This window comes from Hipposideros armiger, unplaced genomic scaffold, assembly GCF_001890085.2.
Source record: "Hipposideros armiger isolate ML-2016 unplaced genomic scaffold, ASM189008v1 scaffold_46, whole genome shotgun sequence".
Lineage (NCBI taxonomy): Eukaryota > Metazoa > Chordata > Mammalia > Chiroptera > Hipposideridae > Hipposideros > Hipposideros armiger.
The window spans coordinates 5,511,961-5,532,523 of NW_017731396.1; the positions used below are offsets into that span (position 1 = coordinate 5,511,961).

At 44.7% G+C, this 20,563-nt stretch overlaps 1 protein-coding gene across 5 annotated transcripts in view; it reads left to right on the plus strand.

The window, feature by feature from the left end:
• Positions 1–20,563, plus strand: part of RERE (arginine-glutamic acid dipeptide repeats) — a 404,790-nt gene that overhangs the window by 313,156 nt on the left and 71,071 nt on the right. For all 5 annotated transcript variants that reach the window (XM_019639725.1, XM_019639722.1, XM_019639724.1 and 2 more), the window contains one exon: positions 2,435–2,533. In XM_019639725.1, the coding sequence (XP_019495270.1) occupies positions 2,435–2,533 (99 nt within the window). The remainder of the gene's footprint in view (positions 1–2,434; positions 2,534–20,563) is intronic.

Genomic DNA, 20,563 nt, shown 5'->3' on the forward strand with positions numbered 1-20,563 from the left:
GTTCTTCAGTCTAGTTGTGGAGGACGTCGCTTCACGGGCCCATGTTTGTATTATCATTACACTCTTCCCAGGTGAGGCAGTCGCTCACCGGCCATTGGACAGCCGCTCACGGTGGCTCATGAAAGCTCATGCCAGCTGCCAGCCAGCCCCACTGCAGCCTACGCTGTCGCCGGTGACTCACGGCAGCCCAGCTCCAGGTCGAGCTGTTGTTCACTATCTTAGCTGTAGAGAGGGCAGTGTCACTGGCCCTCATGTGGGATCCGAACCCCAGGCCCTGCTGCTCAGAGCTGCGTCCCAAGCCAACTCCTAACCAAAGCGCCACTTGGCCGGCCCTGTCTTTTTATACTTCTGAAAGAAGGCCAGACTATGCAGTTTTCTAGCATTTGCAAATGATAACACTTTAGTATTTAGTTTGTTTAGCATATTTATTTAGTATAGTGTTTATAGTATAGTGTATGTACTATTTCGTTTTTTAAGTAGTCTAATACTAAATGTCATAAATTAATATCTAGCATTCATATCATTATACCCACACCCCCATACATAGTACCACCCCCAAAACAGGATCCAACATTGGTGGTTGTAGGTGTTTTGTTTTGTTTTAAGGTGGTTGACTTATTACTATAATTAACGTACAGCTTTGAATTTGTCTGGATTTAAAATAAACTGGGGTCCTCTAAACTGTGAGAATGCACAGGAAATTTTAATTTGTAATACATTCTGTTTTGATGAATAAGCAATGAAAACAGATATTTGAGATATCCCTTCTAATAGCAGTTGAGTAGTTAGAAGAGAGACTTGCTGTGTATGTTTCAAATATTTATTTCATTCAGCATTCATCACAGGCTCACTCTATGCCCAGCCCTGGTGCTCCTGCTATTGCTGGGGAGGCAGTCTGTCTGTCCTTGTTACGGCTCTACTGTTAGAGCGGAAGCACAGGGCTCTCTCCTCTTATGTGGCTGCAGCTCTTTGTCTGCTGCACCTTAGTGACAGTCACTACTACAGCCTGCTCAGTCTTGTCATTTTTCACATGTCATGTCACCACAACACCTCCCCACTAGTTTGTGAACTTCCTAGAAATAAAAGCTGTGACTTACTAAGGTGTGTGCTTCATTTGCAAATGCTGGTGAATTGTTCAAATGAGGGGTGGAGCACAGGTGAAAAGATCAGACTGTCCACTCTGGGGCAGAGGAGATGCCTCTGCTCATTTTGTTCACTGCTGTACCCCCAAGGCCTAGTATGGTGCTTGGAACCTAATACGCACTCAGCCAACATGAGGCTGAACGAATTCAAATAAACAGCGACTTAGATTTGGGTTGAGTCTACCTAGGGACGCTAGTTGAAGGCATTTATTTATGAATTTAACAGGTATTTCTTCTGTTGTATCACTTTATGCTACCGACCATGTTAGGCACCGGGGATATAAGTCTTATCCAAAACAGGTCGTTGTGTCAGAGAAGTGGATCTGTCGAGGAAAGGGAGGTTTCTAGAGAGAAGTCTGGAGGGACAGCCACAGTTTGGGGAGGTTAGACTGAGCAAGCAGATCTTTCTACCTGCTGTTTCTCGCCAGTGTCTGTAAGTTGAGACTCAGGAACTGGGGTTGGGTGGGCTCACAGGAGCACAGCAGGAGCGTCTTTGCAAGATACAGAAGGGTCATGGTGCTAGGCATTGCCCGGGGCAAAAGGATATGGAGAGAAAAAAGTTCATCAGCTTTCACGAGAGCATCTGGTCCTAAAAGGAATGTATAGATAAACTAGTTTCTTCATTCGTATGGACTGAAAAGTTAATCTGTTACAGAATGATTAGTTTCTTTATAAAGCTCTTATATTTTAGGTACTTGAAATTTTTTTAGTGAAATTACTACAGTTGAAAGACTTAGGAACTGCTTAAGGGAAAGAACATAATCTAGTATGTTGTTAGGCTGCTTTGGAGAGATCGGGACAAATAGGGGTCATGCTGGGTTTAAGCCCTGGCTCTGTCGCCTGTCTGCTGCCTTGTTGGTGAGCACCTGTACTGGACCTTTCTATGCCTTAGTTTCCTCATCTGTAAAAGGGGGTGATAATAGCTCCTGCCCCATAAGATCAAATGAGAGAATACCTTCGTCACTGGATTAAGAAAGATAATAAGTGCATGGAGTGTGCTTAACACTGTGCCAGGCCAGATGGTGAAAAAATGTTTGTTATTGTTGTTCTTAATTCTATTTCTATTACTGTCCAAATGTTTTCTGCCTTACCTGTCTCCCTCTCCCAGAACAGCTGGAACCGGGAGAGGGTTGGATAAGAGCAAATTAATCATGCTGACTAAAATGGTTGAGTCTGTACGCCCACTGAACAAGTCTTCTTAGAGAGAGTAAATGTGGGGCTTCCCTTTTATTGATTTGCTTCCAGCTCTGTAATTTGGTGCAATTAACTAACTAAAGTTGTTGTTGTTTTAGCTACATGAAAGCAGTTATGACGCCGGCAAAGCCCTGCAGCGCCTGGTAAAGAAGCCCGTGCCCAAGTTGATTGAAAAGTGCTGGACCGAGGATGAAGTGGTGAGCACGGACGGGAGTGTGCCTTGGGGCCTGGGTCATCGGTCGCTGGCTTCGCAGTGGGCGACCTCCTGCTGCTTGGGGGGAAAGGCGCCCATTCCAAAGACCCAGTCATGTGTACAGACTGGCCATGACCTCCTCAGGCGAGGGAAAGGGCCTCTAAGCCTCATGATTGTACAGAAAGGCTTGGTTTTAGTAAACTTGGGTTCCATAGATAATGGGAAAGATTTCCCCAGGTTTTATGGAAAGAGAGAAGCAATTGAAAGTTGCTCTTTTAAAAAGCTAGTTTGGGTTGGTTGTTTTGTTTTGGGTGCAAGCTAGTGTTCAATACCTCCCTATTTTAAGACACAAGCTTGTTCAAACCAGTTGATCCATAACCTAGTGTAGGGCTGGTGATTCTTTTTATCTTGAGGAGGGATGGCAGGATCCCTAACCTGCTGAAAGACGTTAGTCTAAAGCAGGAAGCATAGACTCGATTAAATAAATACAGTAGATCTTTCCTACCTTCTGTTTTTATGGCCCATTAAAGAAGGCGGGGAGATAGAAATGTGCCCACAAATACAGATTTGCAAACCCGTGGATTCCTGTCTCAGTAGAGTGCTCCTGAAGCTACACCCCCATCTTGTAACCTTTGAAAGGTATCGCCCTTCAAGTTGAGTGAAGTTAAGTTGAAGGCTGGCACTGAAACACATAGTAATTGTAAGTTCTTCACCTGTATTCCAAAATATGCCAAGAAAGAGCGTTTAGAAATTGTATATGGTAGTGTGATCCTGCTCTTTTGTTTTTTTCCAGTAATATCTATTAAGTGATTATGTGCCAGAAGCCATAGCAAGAGGAACACAGGGTCCCTCCTCATGAGGCTTGTGTTTTAAGAGGGAGACCACTGTACATTAGTATGTGTCAAGTGGTGGTGCGTGTGCTGAGGAAGGTAAAGGAGGGCGGGAATAAACTGGGTAGGGGTGCTGTCTGTCTTTTGTAAGGGGGCTTAGGAAGGGCCTGGTAAGTGCCATTTGAGCCAAGACCTCAGTGACATAAGGAGACGAGCCTTTTGGATATCAGGGGGCAGAGAATTTTGAGTCCTAATGTGAAAGAAAGCATGTCCAGCATGGTTGAGGAATAGGACCGTATTGTACTGTCTGGAGGTGGGGGTGGGGTGGGGGTACTGCAGGGCAGATCAGATGCAGCCTGTGGACCTGTGGGCAGCACCTTGCTGTTCATGCTGCAGATTCTGAGCAGAGAGCGGCGACTCCTGCCAGTGGGCGCCCTGCTGAGTGCGGAGTGGGCTTCCGGGGCTGTCATGAGAGTCCAGGCACAGTGGCTGCAGAGCTTGGCTGCAGTGGCCATGAGAAGGGGATGTGTATTGAAGGCTGAGCGAGAGAATTCATTCATGGATGGCTCTGGATGAGGGTGGGTGGGAGTGGAGAGGAAGAGGAACCGAGGACACAGCAGGGAGGACCGACGTGGCCCTCAAAGGTGCGGCACGGGGCGCCTTTTCAGTAGCCCTTTAGGACTCAAAGTTTCTCAGACTTCTGATGAAGTTGGTGTTGCTGTTCTGAAATTAAAATTTAAAAACTTTACATGATTAGTAAAGAGATGGAAACCTAAAACATTTGTCATTGTTCAGACAGTGGCCAAAGTAAAAATGTTAAACTCACTTGTTTTGAAAAGTCACACTGACGTGTTTCGCTGTAGTCCTGTTTATGTGAGAAGGAGATGAGAGATTTGGTTGATAAAAGTGTTAAATTCTACAAAAAGCCTTTGTAGAAGAAAGTCATAAGGAGATGACAAGGTGGAACAAATGTGTGAAATGTGGCCAGGCTTTGGGTCCTTGTCAGCACATCCACACCGGGCGGGCTCTCCTCACTCCTTCAGTTCCCGTCTGTTCTTCCCCGTTTCCTGTCTCTCCTCTCTGCTCCGCCTGCCTTTATGCTCCTCCCACGCCACCCCTCCCATGTCCCTCCTGCCTCCCCAGCTCCTCGGCAGCCATGACCCTCTTCGCTCCCCCTTCATTTCAGCCTTGACCTTCCCTTCTCTCTGGAATTTTTGAATTCCAAGCGCTTCCTGTGTAAAAGAAAGTTGGCTTCTTCTGCTACAGCACTGCTTACACCGGGCACGATGGGGACTGTGTCCCCACCGCTGCTGCTCGGGGACTTTTAGCAGACCGTGGGATATGGAGGGTGGTCATATACGTGGGGAAGGCCGGCTTTGTTTTGCAGAATGCAACAGGACTTGCAAGTGCTGCTGCGCACGCCGAGGACAGGACACTGGGCCTTAGCTGCTGCATGGAAGCTTTGAGAACGTGTTTGGGCCGCCATCCAGTTCCGCAGGACCCGAGGGTCATGCAGTGCCCTTATTTATAGGAAGTTCAGCTTCACTTTCTAAATCTTCAAAAATGAATATGAGTGGGTGACTGGAGAATTGACAGGCCGAAGGCATCTCCTGATGAAGAAATCCAAATCAAATCCTAGAATAGTTTTATGTAGAAACAAGGCACATAAACCAACCTATTGTAGCTCTTGACCCTACATGGGTTTGGCTGTGAGAGGGTACCTGCTGTGTCTGTGTAGCCTCCTCCTGGTGACTTGACCAAACGGTCTCACCCAGGAGTCACAACTGTGTCCCCACTGAAATAAGTACACGGGCCTTCCTCCCCTTTTTCCCTCTCAGTTTTCTCTGTACTTGGACGTTCTAGTTATCTTTACACTTCATTGTCTCCAGTCTATCAGCTGGATCTAACTACAGCAGCGTAGCCGTTTTCCTTTGCATCTGTGTGAATTAAACACCCTGTGAGAGGGCTGGTCGAACGAGCACCTGGCAGCCCAAATCCCTGGCTGGGCTGGGAACACACAGCCCGTGTACCTGCTGGTCCGCGCGGGTCCGCTGTTCCCAGAATGGCCTTTCTCTGTCTTGCCCTTCCAAGCCCCAGCCATCCTCCAGGCTTGGTGCGCACTCGCCCACCCCACAGTGACTGCTGCTCTCCAGAGTGCATCTCCTCCTCACATCATTTATCAGCACGTAATCCTTTGCCCCTTGTGCTCACTTTGTGTTGTCACCACCAGCTCTCTGTTCCTCACCATCTTTATTTCTGAGTTGATTGCCCTCCAGGTTTGTAAAGTTATTAAGAGTGAGAACGTACGAATGGTGGGAATCTTCAGGAATATTGACAACTCTTTATTCAAGAGTATTGTTTTTCAAGATTCTTCACTATAATTATGAGTGCTCTCAATGCAGCATTTTAAAACTTGTACTAGTTAATAATTATTCATCAGTTCAAAAAGAAAAATTTTTACGTGTGTCCAAAGCTGACCTTAAAAGTTTCACTTTTGGAAAAAGTTTCCAAGCTATTATTATTAATATCACCAACCTCTTCTTAGATCTTTCAGATAATCACTAATTCTTGAGATCTTAACGCCTCAGAAGTACACAGTGGGAGGCCTTTCATTTCACACTTTCACTAATTCTTGTGACTGTGTGTGTGTGTGTGTGTGTGTGTGTGTGTGTGTGTGTGTGTGTGTGTAGATATGGTACTTCTTTTTCAAGTTGCTTTCGGGCCAAGATACTGTAAGTCTTGTTGAGCTGAGCCAGATTTGTTCCACTTTCTGTCAAGTCCTAGGCCAATTAGTGACGAATGAACTCTGCTGTAGCAGAGTGACTGAGAAACACCTTGGTAGCTAGCTCATAGCAGTCTTTCAGGCTACCTAAACTGGTCCAATCACAGAAGCATTTTCGAAGAAATGCTAGGTCAGTTCAGGAAGCTTATTCAGTGCCATGGTGTGAACCAGGATGGTGCCCAAGTGAATGGCTGGCTGCTGCCTTGGAGGGTTAGATTGATGCTTAACTAGTTTTACTTACCATTATGCTAAAAATACTGTTCCTTTTCTGGAAGCCATCCACATCAGTGGAACTTACAAAGAGAAAGAGAGGGGAAATACAGATCAGAACTTTTTAGAAAACCCAAAACCCGAGATCATTAGGTTTTTAATTAAACATGATGAACACATTTAAATATAACACAAAGGCCCCAGGCTGAACTGCACCTGATGGAAATGGATTAGGCCTCCCTCCATGCTCCGTTGGTTATTAATTCTGTTTCCTTATACATGCAGGCCGAGGGTAGCTGGCTGCTGTTGTTTTGTTGCGTATTGCACTGGGATTCCACTGCTGCTGGATGCTGTGCTCTTAATTAGCATTCAGCTGTTGATTATGGAAATACTGGGGATGCTAATTGAATTCTCTTTAAAATTCAGGGCCTGCATTTTCCTTGTGGAGTTTGGCCTGACTTGCAAGGTTGTACAACTGGGTGCTCCACTGAGCTGTGCCGTTCACCCTTTGCTTCCCATCCGCTTGGCCATGTTTGTTTTGGAAATTATTTTCATGTTGAATTCGCTTTCAGCAAAAATCCAGGTGTAGCAGAGGGAACGGTTTTGTTGCTTACGACATTCCTGCAGTGTTTCCATTTCATCGTGGTTAACCGTAACTTTCATCTTGAAATATGCTTCCCTTTAAATATTTTATACCAATTTTAATGTAATACTTTGAGGTGAACAACCTAGATACAAATAACCTCTGAAAATGTTACCCAAGGATAGTGAATCCGTGGTGCAATAAACCTTAATTGGCCGTGTACACGGATTTTCAAATTCATAAATTTTAAAACGTCCTCCAATTTAAAGCTCCGTTTATCATAAATATAAATGAAAATTCTCCTGTCAAAATTGGCATGGCATGGCAAACTAATTTTCTGAATATTTGTAATCCAATGAACCCATGTGGCTGGTCAAGGAATTACTCGCACAGAATACACACAGCTGTCTGCATGGTGTCTTTCCTCGGTAGCATCTTCAGATGCAGATGCCTTTGTTATGCCCTTTTTGGGGATGTCTGCCCGAGAAAACATTGTTCACTTTTTTCAAGCCAGGCGTCTGGATGTGCTAGAAGACAGAGCTGCTTAGTGGGGTGAAAACACAATGAATTTTATTTACTGTTTGTGTGGCAGCTGTAGAAAATGGTATTCACAGCAACACCAGCCTTAGGGTCCTAGAGAGCAACTAAGGAGGCTGTGGAGGTGAAGCAGAGAGTGACATTGATGGGAAGAGAGCCTCCGCAGTCTTCAAGTCATCGTCACATGAGTTTTAGGATGTCTATAATCTTGGTATTTGTTTTTTAATTTTATGTCTTCAATATAGGGGAAGACTTAATTGTATGGTATTGATTTTAGGAATGTCAGATTTCCAGAGTTGTTGAGCATCTTATATAGTCATTCAAAAGATGTTGATGATACGAGAATCCTGGAGGTAATCGAATATGAATCCATTCATTTTCTTCTTTTACAAATTTTATGTGAATTTTTCTTATTGTTAGAATATCATTATAAAAACATTAAAGGGGGAGTTGAAACCTCTCTAGCCTCCCAGTTACCTGGTTTCATGCTCTCTTTGGATCTTTGTTTATGTACATACACATAATACATCGTTTTATGTAATTGTAAACTTACGTAAGTTGAATCATAACATTTAAATTCTCACTGTCTAAAGAAATCTCAGTCTGAAAATTTTTGCAGTTCACTTGGAACCCGAAACATAGACATACCGTATTTAGTGCAACACAAAATATGTACTTACTAATTTTAAATTGAATCGAAGCAGATTTTTCTCTCTACTGATTACCCTTCCTCAAATTTTAAATTGGTTTCCTATGAACAACTTAAGTCTTTGGTATGAGAGTAGGCAAAATAAGAGAACTAGAAATGTTGACATACTACACATGAGTAATGTACGTATTACTTAACGTTATACATTCCTATGATGGTATGATGGTCTATGGGGAAAAGGAGGGACCTTTACATTACAAAAACGGAAAATGTGTATTCAGATAAAATTTGCCTGATGTTTCAGGTATTAATGGAATTGAACTATTTTTTCTATGGTTGACTCCCATCAGCCTTTGAACCAGACCCTTGTTTAAGGAAGTCAATAGTGTGGATAGAGTGGAGTTTATTGTCAAATCCTTTCAGAAATGAGATAGCAAATTAAAATCAATTATATGTGCAGAAAAGTTTGTGTGAGGCAATCAGTGTTGTCAGTTAGTTTGCAGAAAGATTCAATTATGTAGCAAGTTGTAAAGAGAAATGTATTTTTAAATCCTTTAGTAGATAAGGTAGGATAAGCATTAGAAGGGGAGAGAGATTTCAAAATTTTATTTCAGTATTTCATGTCAGTAGAAGTTGCCCCTGGGTTAAGTCGACAAATGCAGTGGTGACCTCGCCTTTCACCTACTTGGCTTTATTGCTTCCTAGGCGTCCTCTTTATATTGTGGCCAAAAAAGCTAGTGTACCTGGTTTTCTTTTTCTCATTTTCTTAGACCAACGTATGTATTTTTAAGTTTCTTATCTCCTAGCCCTGATTTCAGGTATTTTTTTTTAAGCCAACAATAAATTGTGTTGATCTTTGGGGCTCCGTGTGTGTGCACACTCGCGTGCATGTTTGTGCACGTGTATATATATGTTCAGGCCTCGGGACAACACAGAACAGAATAGAAACCTGGGAAATAATCCCACATTGAATACAAGCGTATTCTAAATTATTCTTTGCTGCTCAGAATAATCATTTAAAATCAAAGAGTAATTTTATGGGGCATTTTTCATCTTTGCTTGAAGGGGGAGCATTGGGGAGAATCTTCAGCTTGAAAGATTAATAAATACTAGAGCAGTGGGTTATTGAAACCATGTTTTCCATCTTATTTTCAAGGGCGTGTAAAAAAAAATGGAGATAGCATACACTTCCAGTCGCTCTCCATCATCTTTCTCTGTTCTTTTAAAAAATGAGAACAAGACACAAGGGGACTTGAGAGATTGCATGTGTTCTCCCCTAGACAAAGTGGTTATTTTATAAATGAAGAGGATGGAAAACCCTTTCCTTTGGCAGTTCCTTAGCAACAGAGCTGGAGTAAATTTTAATGTGTATGCATGGAACGCTATGTATCATGACACTGGAGCCTTACATTTTCAGGTGAAACGTATTGCATTAGCCTAGTAACTGGAATTCCGGGTTGGGGAAAGGAAATAAGAGGTTTAAAAAAAAAAAAGGAACCCTACAACGAAAGGAAGTAACTCATTTCAAGCTGTCTCCTCTCTCCTGGTGTCCTTATGTCTTAAATCTAGAGTCTCTCTTAGGTAGAAGTAGTAATGGCCTCGGTAGCCCCCTAGATGCCACCTTCACTAGAATGCCAGCCTGCTTTTTTATATTTCCTAGTAGTGTTTTGTTATTCATCTTTCCCCAACACCCTCATGCCAAGTGATACTTAAAGCTGTTTCATCACTTGCTTTAAGACATTTTTTCCAAAGTACAATTATATGGGTGAATTCCAGTGCATTTTCCACATAATATAAAGCAAAGTACTGAGGTGTTAGGAAGCTGAACATGTTTGGTGTTCATAAAGGAGAAAGACGGTCTGTGCAGTTAACCATCTGGCGTTCAGGCCCATGTCTGCTTCTGGCTCTGCATTTCTTGCGTTTGGTGTTGGGCTTGGCAGAGAGACGGCAAGCCTGCCCGCCCTCCATTATTGCCAATCCTGTGTGAACATGAACGTGGGATGAGCCCTTCATGTTGTCTCTGGTTACTTATTCAGTTGTGATTTTAGGTTATTGATTGATATTCTTTTATTCCATACATACTTACAGAGCACCAACATGCTGCCAGACACCATTTTATGTGCTGGTGATACAGCAGTGAACAAAACAAATTCCTGTCCTCATGGAGCTGAAATTCTAATGGGGGATGGATTAAAACAAGCTCACTAAGTGAGATCCCAGCGTGGTAGCTAAGTGCTAAAGCATGGGGGGTCTGCCCCCCTGGGTGTGACTATGCGTTCCCTTGGGTGCTTCCATACTAGACTAAGACTTCTGGAGGTCAGGGACGTCGGTCTGATTCTTCTCGTGTCCCCACAACACAGCCCAGGGCCTGGAGCAGGGCTGGTCATCAGAAAACATTGTTTGCTGGGGTGAACATGGAAGAGAAACTTAGGAGGGGATGTTTTCTCCGCCAGCTCCTCAGATCACTTCCATGGAGTTGGTCCACCTGGCTGAGCTCCTCCATTCTGCAATCAGGGGCCTCTCCATCCTGCGTGGGGCCAGTGCGTGTTCCAACTGGACGCTTACATCCCCATTCTTTTCTTCTCAGTAACTTCCCTGGAAGTGGTACTAGCCCCTTTCAGTTGTATATGGTTTTATTTTCTAGACTCCAATTTAAAAAAAAAAAAAAAAGCTCATTCTTCACCACATCACTTAAAACTTACTGATGTGTGTGGCCAAGGTGTTTTGCTATGAGAGTGAGTGATGGGGAGAGAAGGAAGACAGCTCAGGAGACAGCCCAGGGTTAACCTGGGAACACTGTCACCGACCCGCCTTCCCACGCAGCCCATCACTCTTGTGGAAGTAGAAGGACTGCTTGCTGGCTGCTTTGGGTGGCCTTTGTGATGTGATGTGTGGGTTATACACCTTGGCTCTCAAGCCTCCTCTGCTTGGTCACTTTGGAATGTTTTCCCTTTCAGAGGGCTAGATCCCATGTAGTTAGTCCCAGCAATAGGAAGCAGAAGAACTGTCACATAAATACCCCAAGGAACCATTAAAGAGGGGGTAAGGAAAGTTGCAAGTTAAAAAAAAAATAGAATGGAGCAGAATGACTGAAATTACACCATATTGCCTGAGGGCTAAAAAAAGTCTACCGGCACCATATTTAATAAAGTATGTGTTTAGAGTCTGTCTTTTTGTTTGTTTGTTTTTAATGTTACTCTGTCATTCTGGATCATTTTACTAACTGTTCAGAGATGATGACTCCTAGGATACTAGGAAGACCTGTGCTCTGAAAGTAGAGGCGTGCCCTGGGACAGCTTCGTCACCATTGCCCAGGGCCCTGAGGGCACCGAGCACTGCAGAAATGCAGGGCTTGAGGTCGGGGGAAGGAAGGAAGGCAGCCATGTTCTTCCCTCCCGTCGAGCAGCTCATGGTTGGGGGGTGTTGGGTTGGGGTGAGGGTATAAGCAGGAAGAGGCATGGCGGTTTGTGGAGAGAATGCTGACCTGAGAGCCACAGACCTGGTGACAGTTCCCAGACTGGCAGTCATCTTTGGAACATCAAGGAAGTCAGGTCTTCCTTTAGGTCTTAGTTTTCTTGTCTAAGAAATGATAAGAAAAGGAGAAGAAAGAGGTGAAGGATGAACTTTGCGATGGCTGGCAGGTGTGTTGGACAGGAAACCTGGGTCTCACACCAGCCTTGCTCTGTTGCCCACCCGCACCCTTTAACTTCTCAGGTAAAAAATTGGGCAGATGATTTTATCTACAGCTTATGGAATCATCCCTGTTTAAGAAATTTGAAAACATGTGCATACACACTCACATGTCCTTTCAGTACTAAGAGCTCTTGGCTTCCCCTTGCAGCTGCTTTGTAAGTTTTGATTATGAATTTATTTTTCTAATCTTTCCCATCAGCAGCAATAAAACAAAACCTTTTAGACTACAGAGATGCATGTTACGCGAATTACAGGCCATCCCAGAGTGGGAGGCAAGGGTGATCCATCACCAGCGGGTCTGCTTTATGTCACTGCAATCCCTTTCTTCCTCTGAGTCTTCTCTGGGAGCCACCCTTACTGAAGGCTGTGGGGTGTCACACATTTGCTAATAAGCTGCTTTCCAAACAGGCACATTCAGCCCAAATTAGTCATTTTCTTTTTCTATCTAGGGCCTCTAATTAATGAGGGTAACGGAGCTAAGCAGGCTTGGTTATCCATTTTGAACGGGGAGTTGTAGAAAATGAATTTAACAAGGCCTGATTAAGAATAGATTTGAGGAACCAGTTGACCTGGACTCCAAGCCCATCTAACATTAATTTAAAAGTAAAGTAGCTTTGCTTGTAGGAGGCATTGGGCCCTTGGTCTGTGGTTCCCTTTCGCGTTCCCAGCAGAACACCACTTGGGACGTTCAGTTTTATCTGGCAAAGCTGTTCCAGTTCCCAGAGCAGCTTAAAGAGTGGGATGGACCGTGAAAATTCGGTACCCTCCTCTCAGTCCAGTCAATGGAAGTGAAATTCCTCAATCTTTTAGTAGTAACAGAAATTAGAAAATTATTTTCAGATCATCCTTTGGGATGGCCCAAGTTTTTTGTCAGCTTTCCAAGTTTTTGATCCCAGAACAGTTTGCCCTTGGTAATTTGTCTCTTTCGTTAGAACGCTCTGCCTTCATAGGCAGCTCACATGTTCCCTCCTCTCCCCACTCCCATCAAACATTCCAAGGATTCATTTAGATTATCTTGTTTTTAAGCAAACGTTCAGATGGAGCATTCCATTGCTCATACATTTAGAGGAGTCAGTAAGCATTACTCCATATTATCCTCCATTGGTTCGAAATAATTCTTGGCACTCCAGAATTCCATTGTGACAAGGATATGTGTGTTCAGGGGAGACACTCTCCTTCGGATGGGTAGCTTTACAGCAGGGGCGGTGGAGTGTGAAACCAAACATGATCTGTGTCTGGGTAACCAACTTTAGATGTGCCTTAAAAATATTGTACAGGGAGAAAAAGAGAGGGTGGACTTTCTTCACCTTGTATTGAATTTCATTCTACTGCATTTCCATAGCCTCTCTGTGCAGGGCTCTGCTGGGTGCTTGTGAAACCCTGGAACACACTGCTCCCTGTTGTATAGCTTCCTCTAATTGAATCTTCTGTTGTTGTTTGTTTGGTCTTCTGTTATTCAAGTGACTTTTTTTGTATTTGGCTTAGTGTTTTAGAAACAAGATTAAAAAACAGTATTGATTCCCTTATTACAAAAGAAAGGGACCTGATTGCTGACTTTGGGCTGCATTTGATTGCTGACTTTTTAGACTGCATTTGTTGTTTAACTGCTACGATCTCTGCAGGAGCCACCACTAACCTTGATAATTGCCTGGCAGTGTGACATCTTTGGCTGACTTGGTAGTGGGTATAAATGAGCACTTGAGTTGGAGGTTGTTGCCTCAGGCAACCTCGGGAGGAGATGGCAGCCACACAATTGAAAACTCTTTCTGAGTGCCTTTCTCCTCCTGACAGCGTGCTTGGGTCCACAGGGCACTAGGGATGGACATGCTGCTTCCCTCTCTGGGACAGGGAGATCCGGAAGTGCTCTGAGGAGGAGGTGTAATTTGAGAGGAACCTTGAAGGATGGATAGGATTTCAGCAGGCAGCACTTAGAGAGGTTAATGGAAGAACAAAGGCCCGAAAGAATGTGGGCAGTGGGTTAGTAGCTGGTTGCTCAGTTTGAATAAAGTAGATGGAGGAGTGTATAAGATAGCTGATTCAAAGCCACCCAATCTTCATGGGAAGAGAAGTTTATGTTTAATAGGAGATAAGGAATCATGACATATGTTTGAATGTGGATAATGATATGACGGTGGCCATCACTGAAGATTAATCTGCAGTAACATGGTACAAATTGAAGTGGGTGGAGAAGGGAGTCAGTGGTTCTGAAACCTGGCTGCACAGTCGAATCACCTGGAGAGCTTGAAAATGCCCCAGTGCCCAGCCTTCACTCAAACCAGTTAGATCAGAATTTGTGGGGGGGACCCAGGCATCCATGTTCCAGGCCCTGAGGACCAGGGGACTGGCTGAGGACTGTGGCTCCGGTGAGCTGATGAGAGCGCTAAGTTCATGAGCTGTGGTTTCCAACCTTCATTGCACACTGGAATCACACAGGGAACTTACACACACACACACACACACACCCACCCACCAGAGACCTGGTCCACCCCGAAGATTCTGATTGAGCTCACCTGGGATATGCCCAGGGCACTGGGCTTCTAATGTACAGCCAGGGTGAGAAGACCTGAGGTGGAGCTAGTGAGACACAGGAGGAAGGACTGAAATCAAGAGGCAAGACCTGTGTTACATGTCAGGTGCTGTTCTAAGTACCGGACGTGTGTTTACTCATTTACGGACACTTCACAGATGAAGAAGCATGGTCCTAGCCAGGAGAGAGAACTTTCCCAAGGTCACAGCAGTTTGTAGAGCCCCCTTTCGAACCCACCTCTGGGTTCCAGAGCCCAGCCCTTACCACACCGCATGGCCCCTCCAGAGAAGCTCAGCTGGCGGTGGGGAGGAAGGAAAAAGCGGGGAGATGCCATTCCGACTTTGTTTCGGTGCAGGGAGTAGTTGGGTTGTGCCATTAATAAAACTGTGAAGCCAGGAGAAGTGCATGCTTTAGGGCAGAGTGGAGGAGTTGACGTGGAATTTGAAGTGACTGTGGAAGATACAGGTGGATGTGTCAGAATGAAGGCCTAAAGATTGGAGAGCTTTCTGGTTTATAGAGGAAGTTCACAGTTGAGGAAAGCGGGCTGGAAGAGGTTAATTAGCCTGCTCAGGGTCTCAGAGCTAGTGAGTGAGTAGCAGAGCCTCTGATGAGGTTGCCAGGGGTACGAGTGAGCAGAGACTCAGAGGGTAAGGCAGCCTCGTCAAAAGCTGGGGTGGGGTTGAGAGCAGTGGGCCAGGTGGGCAGGAAGTGGATGCTGTCCGTGGTCATTCCAGGTCCCGTACAGAGGGAGGCTGCCAGCTGGCCCCATGCACTGCAATGTGAGGTGATGCGCTTCTTCAGGGCCCTCTGACCCTGACAGTGCCTCCCTCCTCAGGGGCTCAGGAAATGCTGAATTGAGCTGAACTGAATGACCACGTAGAGGTTAAAGATGGAGGCGAGTGGTGAGGAGGCAGGATTCTGTGAATAGAAGATATTTAGAATTTAAGATTGCAGATTGCAGCACTGGTTCCAGATTATTTTATGTATGTGTTTCCTTAGTCACTAAACAATTAGTCATGTAACTGTGTGCTAGACGCTGTCCGAGCTCTGGAGACAGAAATCACCTTGGACGTCCTGTTCTCATGGCGCCTGCATTCTAATGGGGGACAGACAAATCCATATCACTAAGGTGATTCGGGGAGATGCTGAGAAGAAGGTGAATTGGCTACAGTCAGAGTACCCTGAGTAGGGCAGGGGTTGCAGAGCTCTGGAGCTGACTTCTCAGGGTAGCAGCAGCGCCCCGTTCGGAACTTCTGTTCCTCTAAGTAAGCCTGGTCAAATGATACCTCTGATAATTCGAATTAGTTAATCAAGTGTGATATCTGTTGTTTTGCATTCAAATTACTTACCCCCCACTGGTGATTTTTGGGGTCATGTCCCAGTTGCTTCTAAACTGTTCCTTGTCAGGACCAGATCAATACCTCCAGTATTCAGGAACTTCTGAGAGCTTAGAACAGACTTGATTGGGCTGAAAGGAGAGATGGGAGCTTTGCTGTGAAAGTAAAATCGTGTGGCTGTCACTGAAGTGAAAACCAGTGCGTTTGTCATGCACAGATGTGCATTTTCCATTATGTGGGACACAGTAACAGAATATGTTTAAATGCCAGAAAGATTCGATAAACCTCCTTCATAACTTCGGGTTGGGGAGAAGATTAGAAGGGGAGGGTCTGGCTCTTGTTAAAACCTTTGCTGATAATCTTACGGTAGTTTGGGGAGAATGTTGTCTTATGGCCAGGAGAGAGGGGATGGGGAGTTGTGGCTGAACCCAAAGGGGGCTGTGTCTAGCCGATGGAGTTCCCTTTACATGTCACCAGGATTTTTTTCCTCGATGCTTCCTCAGTATATATTTTATCAAACAAGCCTAAGAGCCTGAAGCAAAAAAAAAAAAAAAAAAGACATGAAGGAGCTTGATGAGTAGATGATTCATTTCCTCATTATAAAGAACATTTCTTTCATCCTCTGTGAGGCCACAAGAACCTTTTTCCACTGTTAGCCATCCTAGCCTGTGTGACGGTCCCCCAATCCGGCCTGCCGGTGGTCAGAGCAGCCTGGATCTCCTGCCAGCCTGGGAGAGGGCTATGGAGGCTGAGCTCTGGCCTCAGGGGTGTTCCAAAACTAGCCAAGGAAAGAAACCCACTGCTGGTGTGCCAGGTGTCCTCTGACTGCTTGCTACTGTTGTGTCCTTATTTTTTGGTTCGTGATTTGCTCAAAAACAAGAAATTCCAGTTCCTCCTCCTGTTTTTTTTTCTCTCTGCTTTCTCTCTTCACTTCTGGTTTTCTTAAGATAACTAACTCTTCATCTGTCTGTAGAAAACCACCCACTAGTAATGTAATTAATGTTTGGCGGTAGAAAGCAAAACTGTTGGTAAACCTGTTCCTGGTTGAGTCTGTGCCTCAGCCCAGTTGTTGTACCTTGGGCAAGTCATTGATTCTCTCCAAGAAGCAAGAGTATTAATTAAAAACAACAACCAAAAAAAGTATTAGTTAGAGCCGGCCGAGTGGCTCAGTGGGTTAAGAGTTGGCTTAAGAGCATGAGCTCTGAGCAACAGGGCCGCCGGTTCGATTCCCACATGGGCCAGTGATGCTGCGCCCAAGCTGAGCTGCCGCTGAGCTGCCAACAGGTGGCAGGATGGCTCAGCTGGTGTAACAACAAGATTGCCTGTTGATGGTGGGCTATGCCCACCCGCAACTAAGACTGATTCGGCACCTTCAGCTGATCTGCCACCCAGATGGCTCAGTGAATAAAGCGTGTGCTCTTAACAACAAAGCTGCTAGCTCTACTCCCGCATGGGATGGTGGCTACGCCCACCCGCAACTAAGATTGAATGCAGCACCTTGAGCTTAGAGGCCACGAGCTGCTGATGGGCAGCCAGATGGCAACTGGCGCCCTCCACAACTAAGATTGAAGAACAACAACTTGGCTGGTCCCCCTCCCCAATTCCCCAACATTGTTCCCTTCCCTCAATTCCCCAATAAAATCTTTTTAAAAGAAAAAGTATTAATTAAATAATCAGGCCCCTTCCGGCCCTGAAAGGCTCCGATACTGACAATAGGAATTGCCTCCTCAAGGAGAGAGATTTTAATGGCACTGATGGACGTAGGAGCCCAGACCTAGTACTGGGGAATGTGGGAAGCTCCACGGTGGAGTCCACAGGAAGATGGATGCATAGAGGAATGACAAAACATAGGCATGAGATAGTAAGTAAACTTTTTCGGGGTCACGCCGATAGTGAGCAAAAGTAGTCCAGCCCCAGAACAGCTCCATGGAGGCACAGGGTCCCCAGGCAGAATACCGTGTAAGGAGACACGGAGGTGGGAGAGTACAGGACATGTCCAGAGGACAGCAGGGGCCTGGCTTTAGCTGAATCTAGGACAGCGGCGGCAGATGTGCAGCCCAAGGGCCATGACGTTCCTCCTTCTTGCATTCATCACAGACGTTGTTCAGCTCAGCAGTGTCTCTCTGTGAGCTGAAATGAAACCTCAGAATTCATTTGAACACACCAACTAATCCAAACACGTGGGTGTAGTGGGGGCTGATGGAGTGAAGGTTACGGAGCACTGTAATTGGCTACTGAGGAGTCTGAGCTCTGCTCTTCTCAGATAGAGAAGAGCCATAGCCAGTTTTGAAGTTCAAATACAGAATGGTGTTTACCTGGGCAGAGCAGCAGTTACACATTAGGTCTTGAGTGGTGCGATCTGTCTTGGTTCTAGAAAGTGTTTTTAGTAACCCTCGTTTGGTTCTGTTATTAAAACTAGAGTCTGGTTCATCTGGCCAAGATGTAGAAGCACGCTGGGCGCTCCCAAGAATTCCCGCAGCTTCCTTTTAGATACAAAGTTAATTTTTTCCCTCCATGAAACCCCTAAAAGAATTTTGCTTAATAAGCCACATACTCCCTCCAAAGTTAAAATTCATATATACTTTTTCATCATAAGGATGTAATTTCTAATGTATTATAAATATTGACATTTGAAAATAAAACTGCCCCATCACTCCCAAATATATCCAGTGCATTTTGAATACCATCGTGATTTATACCGATTATCACTATTTTAAAAATACATGAATGGGCTCCTTTTTAGCAGTTTTTACACTTTATCTTTTCCCCCTTTAACTTATATAACTCGTAACTTTTCAGTCTACTCCCCCATAGACTTTATTTCTAATATAAGGCATTTTGTGCTTGAGTCTGTTGTTAGATCACTTTGTCATATTCACTGCAACAAAAGTATGTGAATCACATTGTGTGTACGTATTGTTATTTCCTTTAGAAATAAATCTCTAAGTGTTAAAAGTTCTCTCCAATAATTGTTTCATAATAATTATTAGTGCACTATTGATCAAAACAAGATATTATAAGTGTTGATAAAGTATTTTTAATATTTATTGGAAATAGATGGATTCAGTTTTTAAACACATTAGTTCTTGGATGAATATTGTTCTAATGAGCCCATGCTCTGTATCAATTTTATTTTTGTTCATTTATTCGTATATATAAGTGCTCAGAAACCTTGCTTACAGATGAACAAGTAGATGGGAATGATAGTTTTTTACAGTGTTACCTAATTATTTGAATTTCTTGCATATACCAAAAATAATAATTTATCATTGGACATATTTTCAATAATCTATCAGATACACCTTCACTATCTCCTCCCCCAGTTTTGTTGAAAGCAGAGATTGGGAAAGCACCTGACGTGCATAAAGCTCTTATCGTGACCTTGGCTTTAGTCACTTTGTCAGTATCCACACTGGTGTTTTGAATTGACCCTTTGTTTGGGTTTGTGCATCTGGGCAGTGCTGCCTCGCTGCATTCCAGGTGAGAGAGAAGGATGCCTTTGTCTGAAGTGAGAGGAGGGCGGTTGTGAAAGGGAAGGTGGAGGAAGAGGGAGAACTGTCCCATCCACTCAAGAGCTCATCCTTAGGCAGATGAATTTTAGGGAAGAAAACACGAAAACTGAGGGTTTGGGAGTGAGTTCCCTTAACACTGTTGGAGTCCATGTGCCCTTAGGAAAGCCTTTGCTGTGCACACCCCAGTTTGCACACTACAGACCTACAAATCTTGCCTGCCAGGCCTGCATCTGGGCACTGGGCAAACGCAGGAACAGTCAGGGCCCTATGGGGTCTGGACTGGCCGTGTGGGGAGGGTCAGCCTGGGAGCCGAGCAGACACCTTCCGGGTTCTGGCAGTCAGCTTTGGGCAGTGAGCTGGCCTGCGAGCTGCTCTGGTGACTTAAATCATGCACAAATGACTGTCCTTGCCCTCCAGTTTATAATCTCAGCTCTTATAAAACAAAACGACTCCCCCCCCCACCACCAAAAACAAAACAAAACAAAAAAAAACCAACCCTCTGGGAGATCTTGTTATTTAGTATGTTAATAAAGAACATATATCTGCCCTTTTTTAATGTTTTGATAACTGGATTTCAGCATACCTGGTTTCCTTTTTAATCCATATATTTTATTTTAAGCATTTAAAAAATGTCTTTAGAAGAGGTTAGGCTTTACCAGGCTGCCACAAAGGGTCCACAGCACAAAAAAGATGAAGAGCTGTGTTCTGAGTGCTGGCCTCTCCCACATAACCACAGACGGTCTCCAAAGAGTCCTTGGTGACAGTTTCAGTAAAGGGGTTTCATGGAAGGATGGCAGAGCGTGGGTGCTCTGCAGGACTGTGGGACGACCTTATTGGCTCAGTGTGGACAGCAGAGGCGTTTAAAATGTGTGGTAGACCGTCAGGCCTCAGACCTGATGTTATCAGGCATTAGCTGAAGGATATTAGTGTCTCCTGTAATCCAGTTTACTGTCTGCAGTAGGGAATCCCACCCACCTGCCCCGCACATCTGCCAGGGGCGGGGTTTCCCGGGGTCACTGACCTTTGCCCCTACTCTACCCCAGGAAATCCTTCTAGAGGGAGAAAACATTCATTATCTCCAGATTGTTTCACAGCAATTGAGAATGTCCTTGGTTTTAGTATTAAGTAACGTGGACCTGTGCCTTCCTAGTTATCCTTTGGTTTGTTTCTTGAATAATTCCACAGTCATTGTTTTCCTCCTGGTGCTTCCTTGGGCAGGTGATTTGCTGATGCTCCGGGCCCCCTGACTTGAAGCCCCCCTGACTTGAAGCGCCGGAGCTGCATTTCGATCAGGTTTCTAGCATGCTGCTGACTGTCTCATTTACAGTATCACATTTCTGTTGCCATACACTGTGTGATCTGGGCCTCCCCACA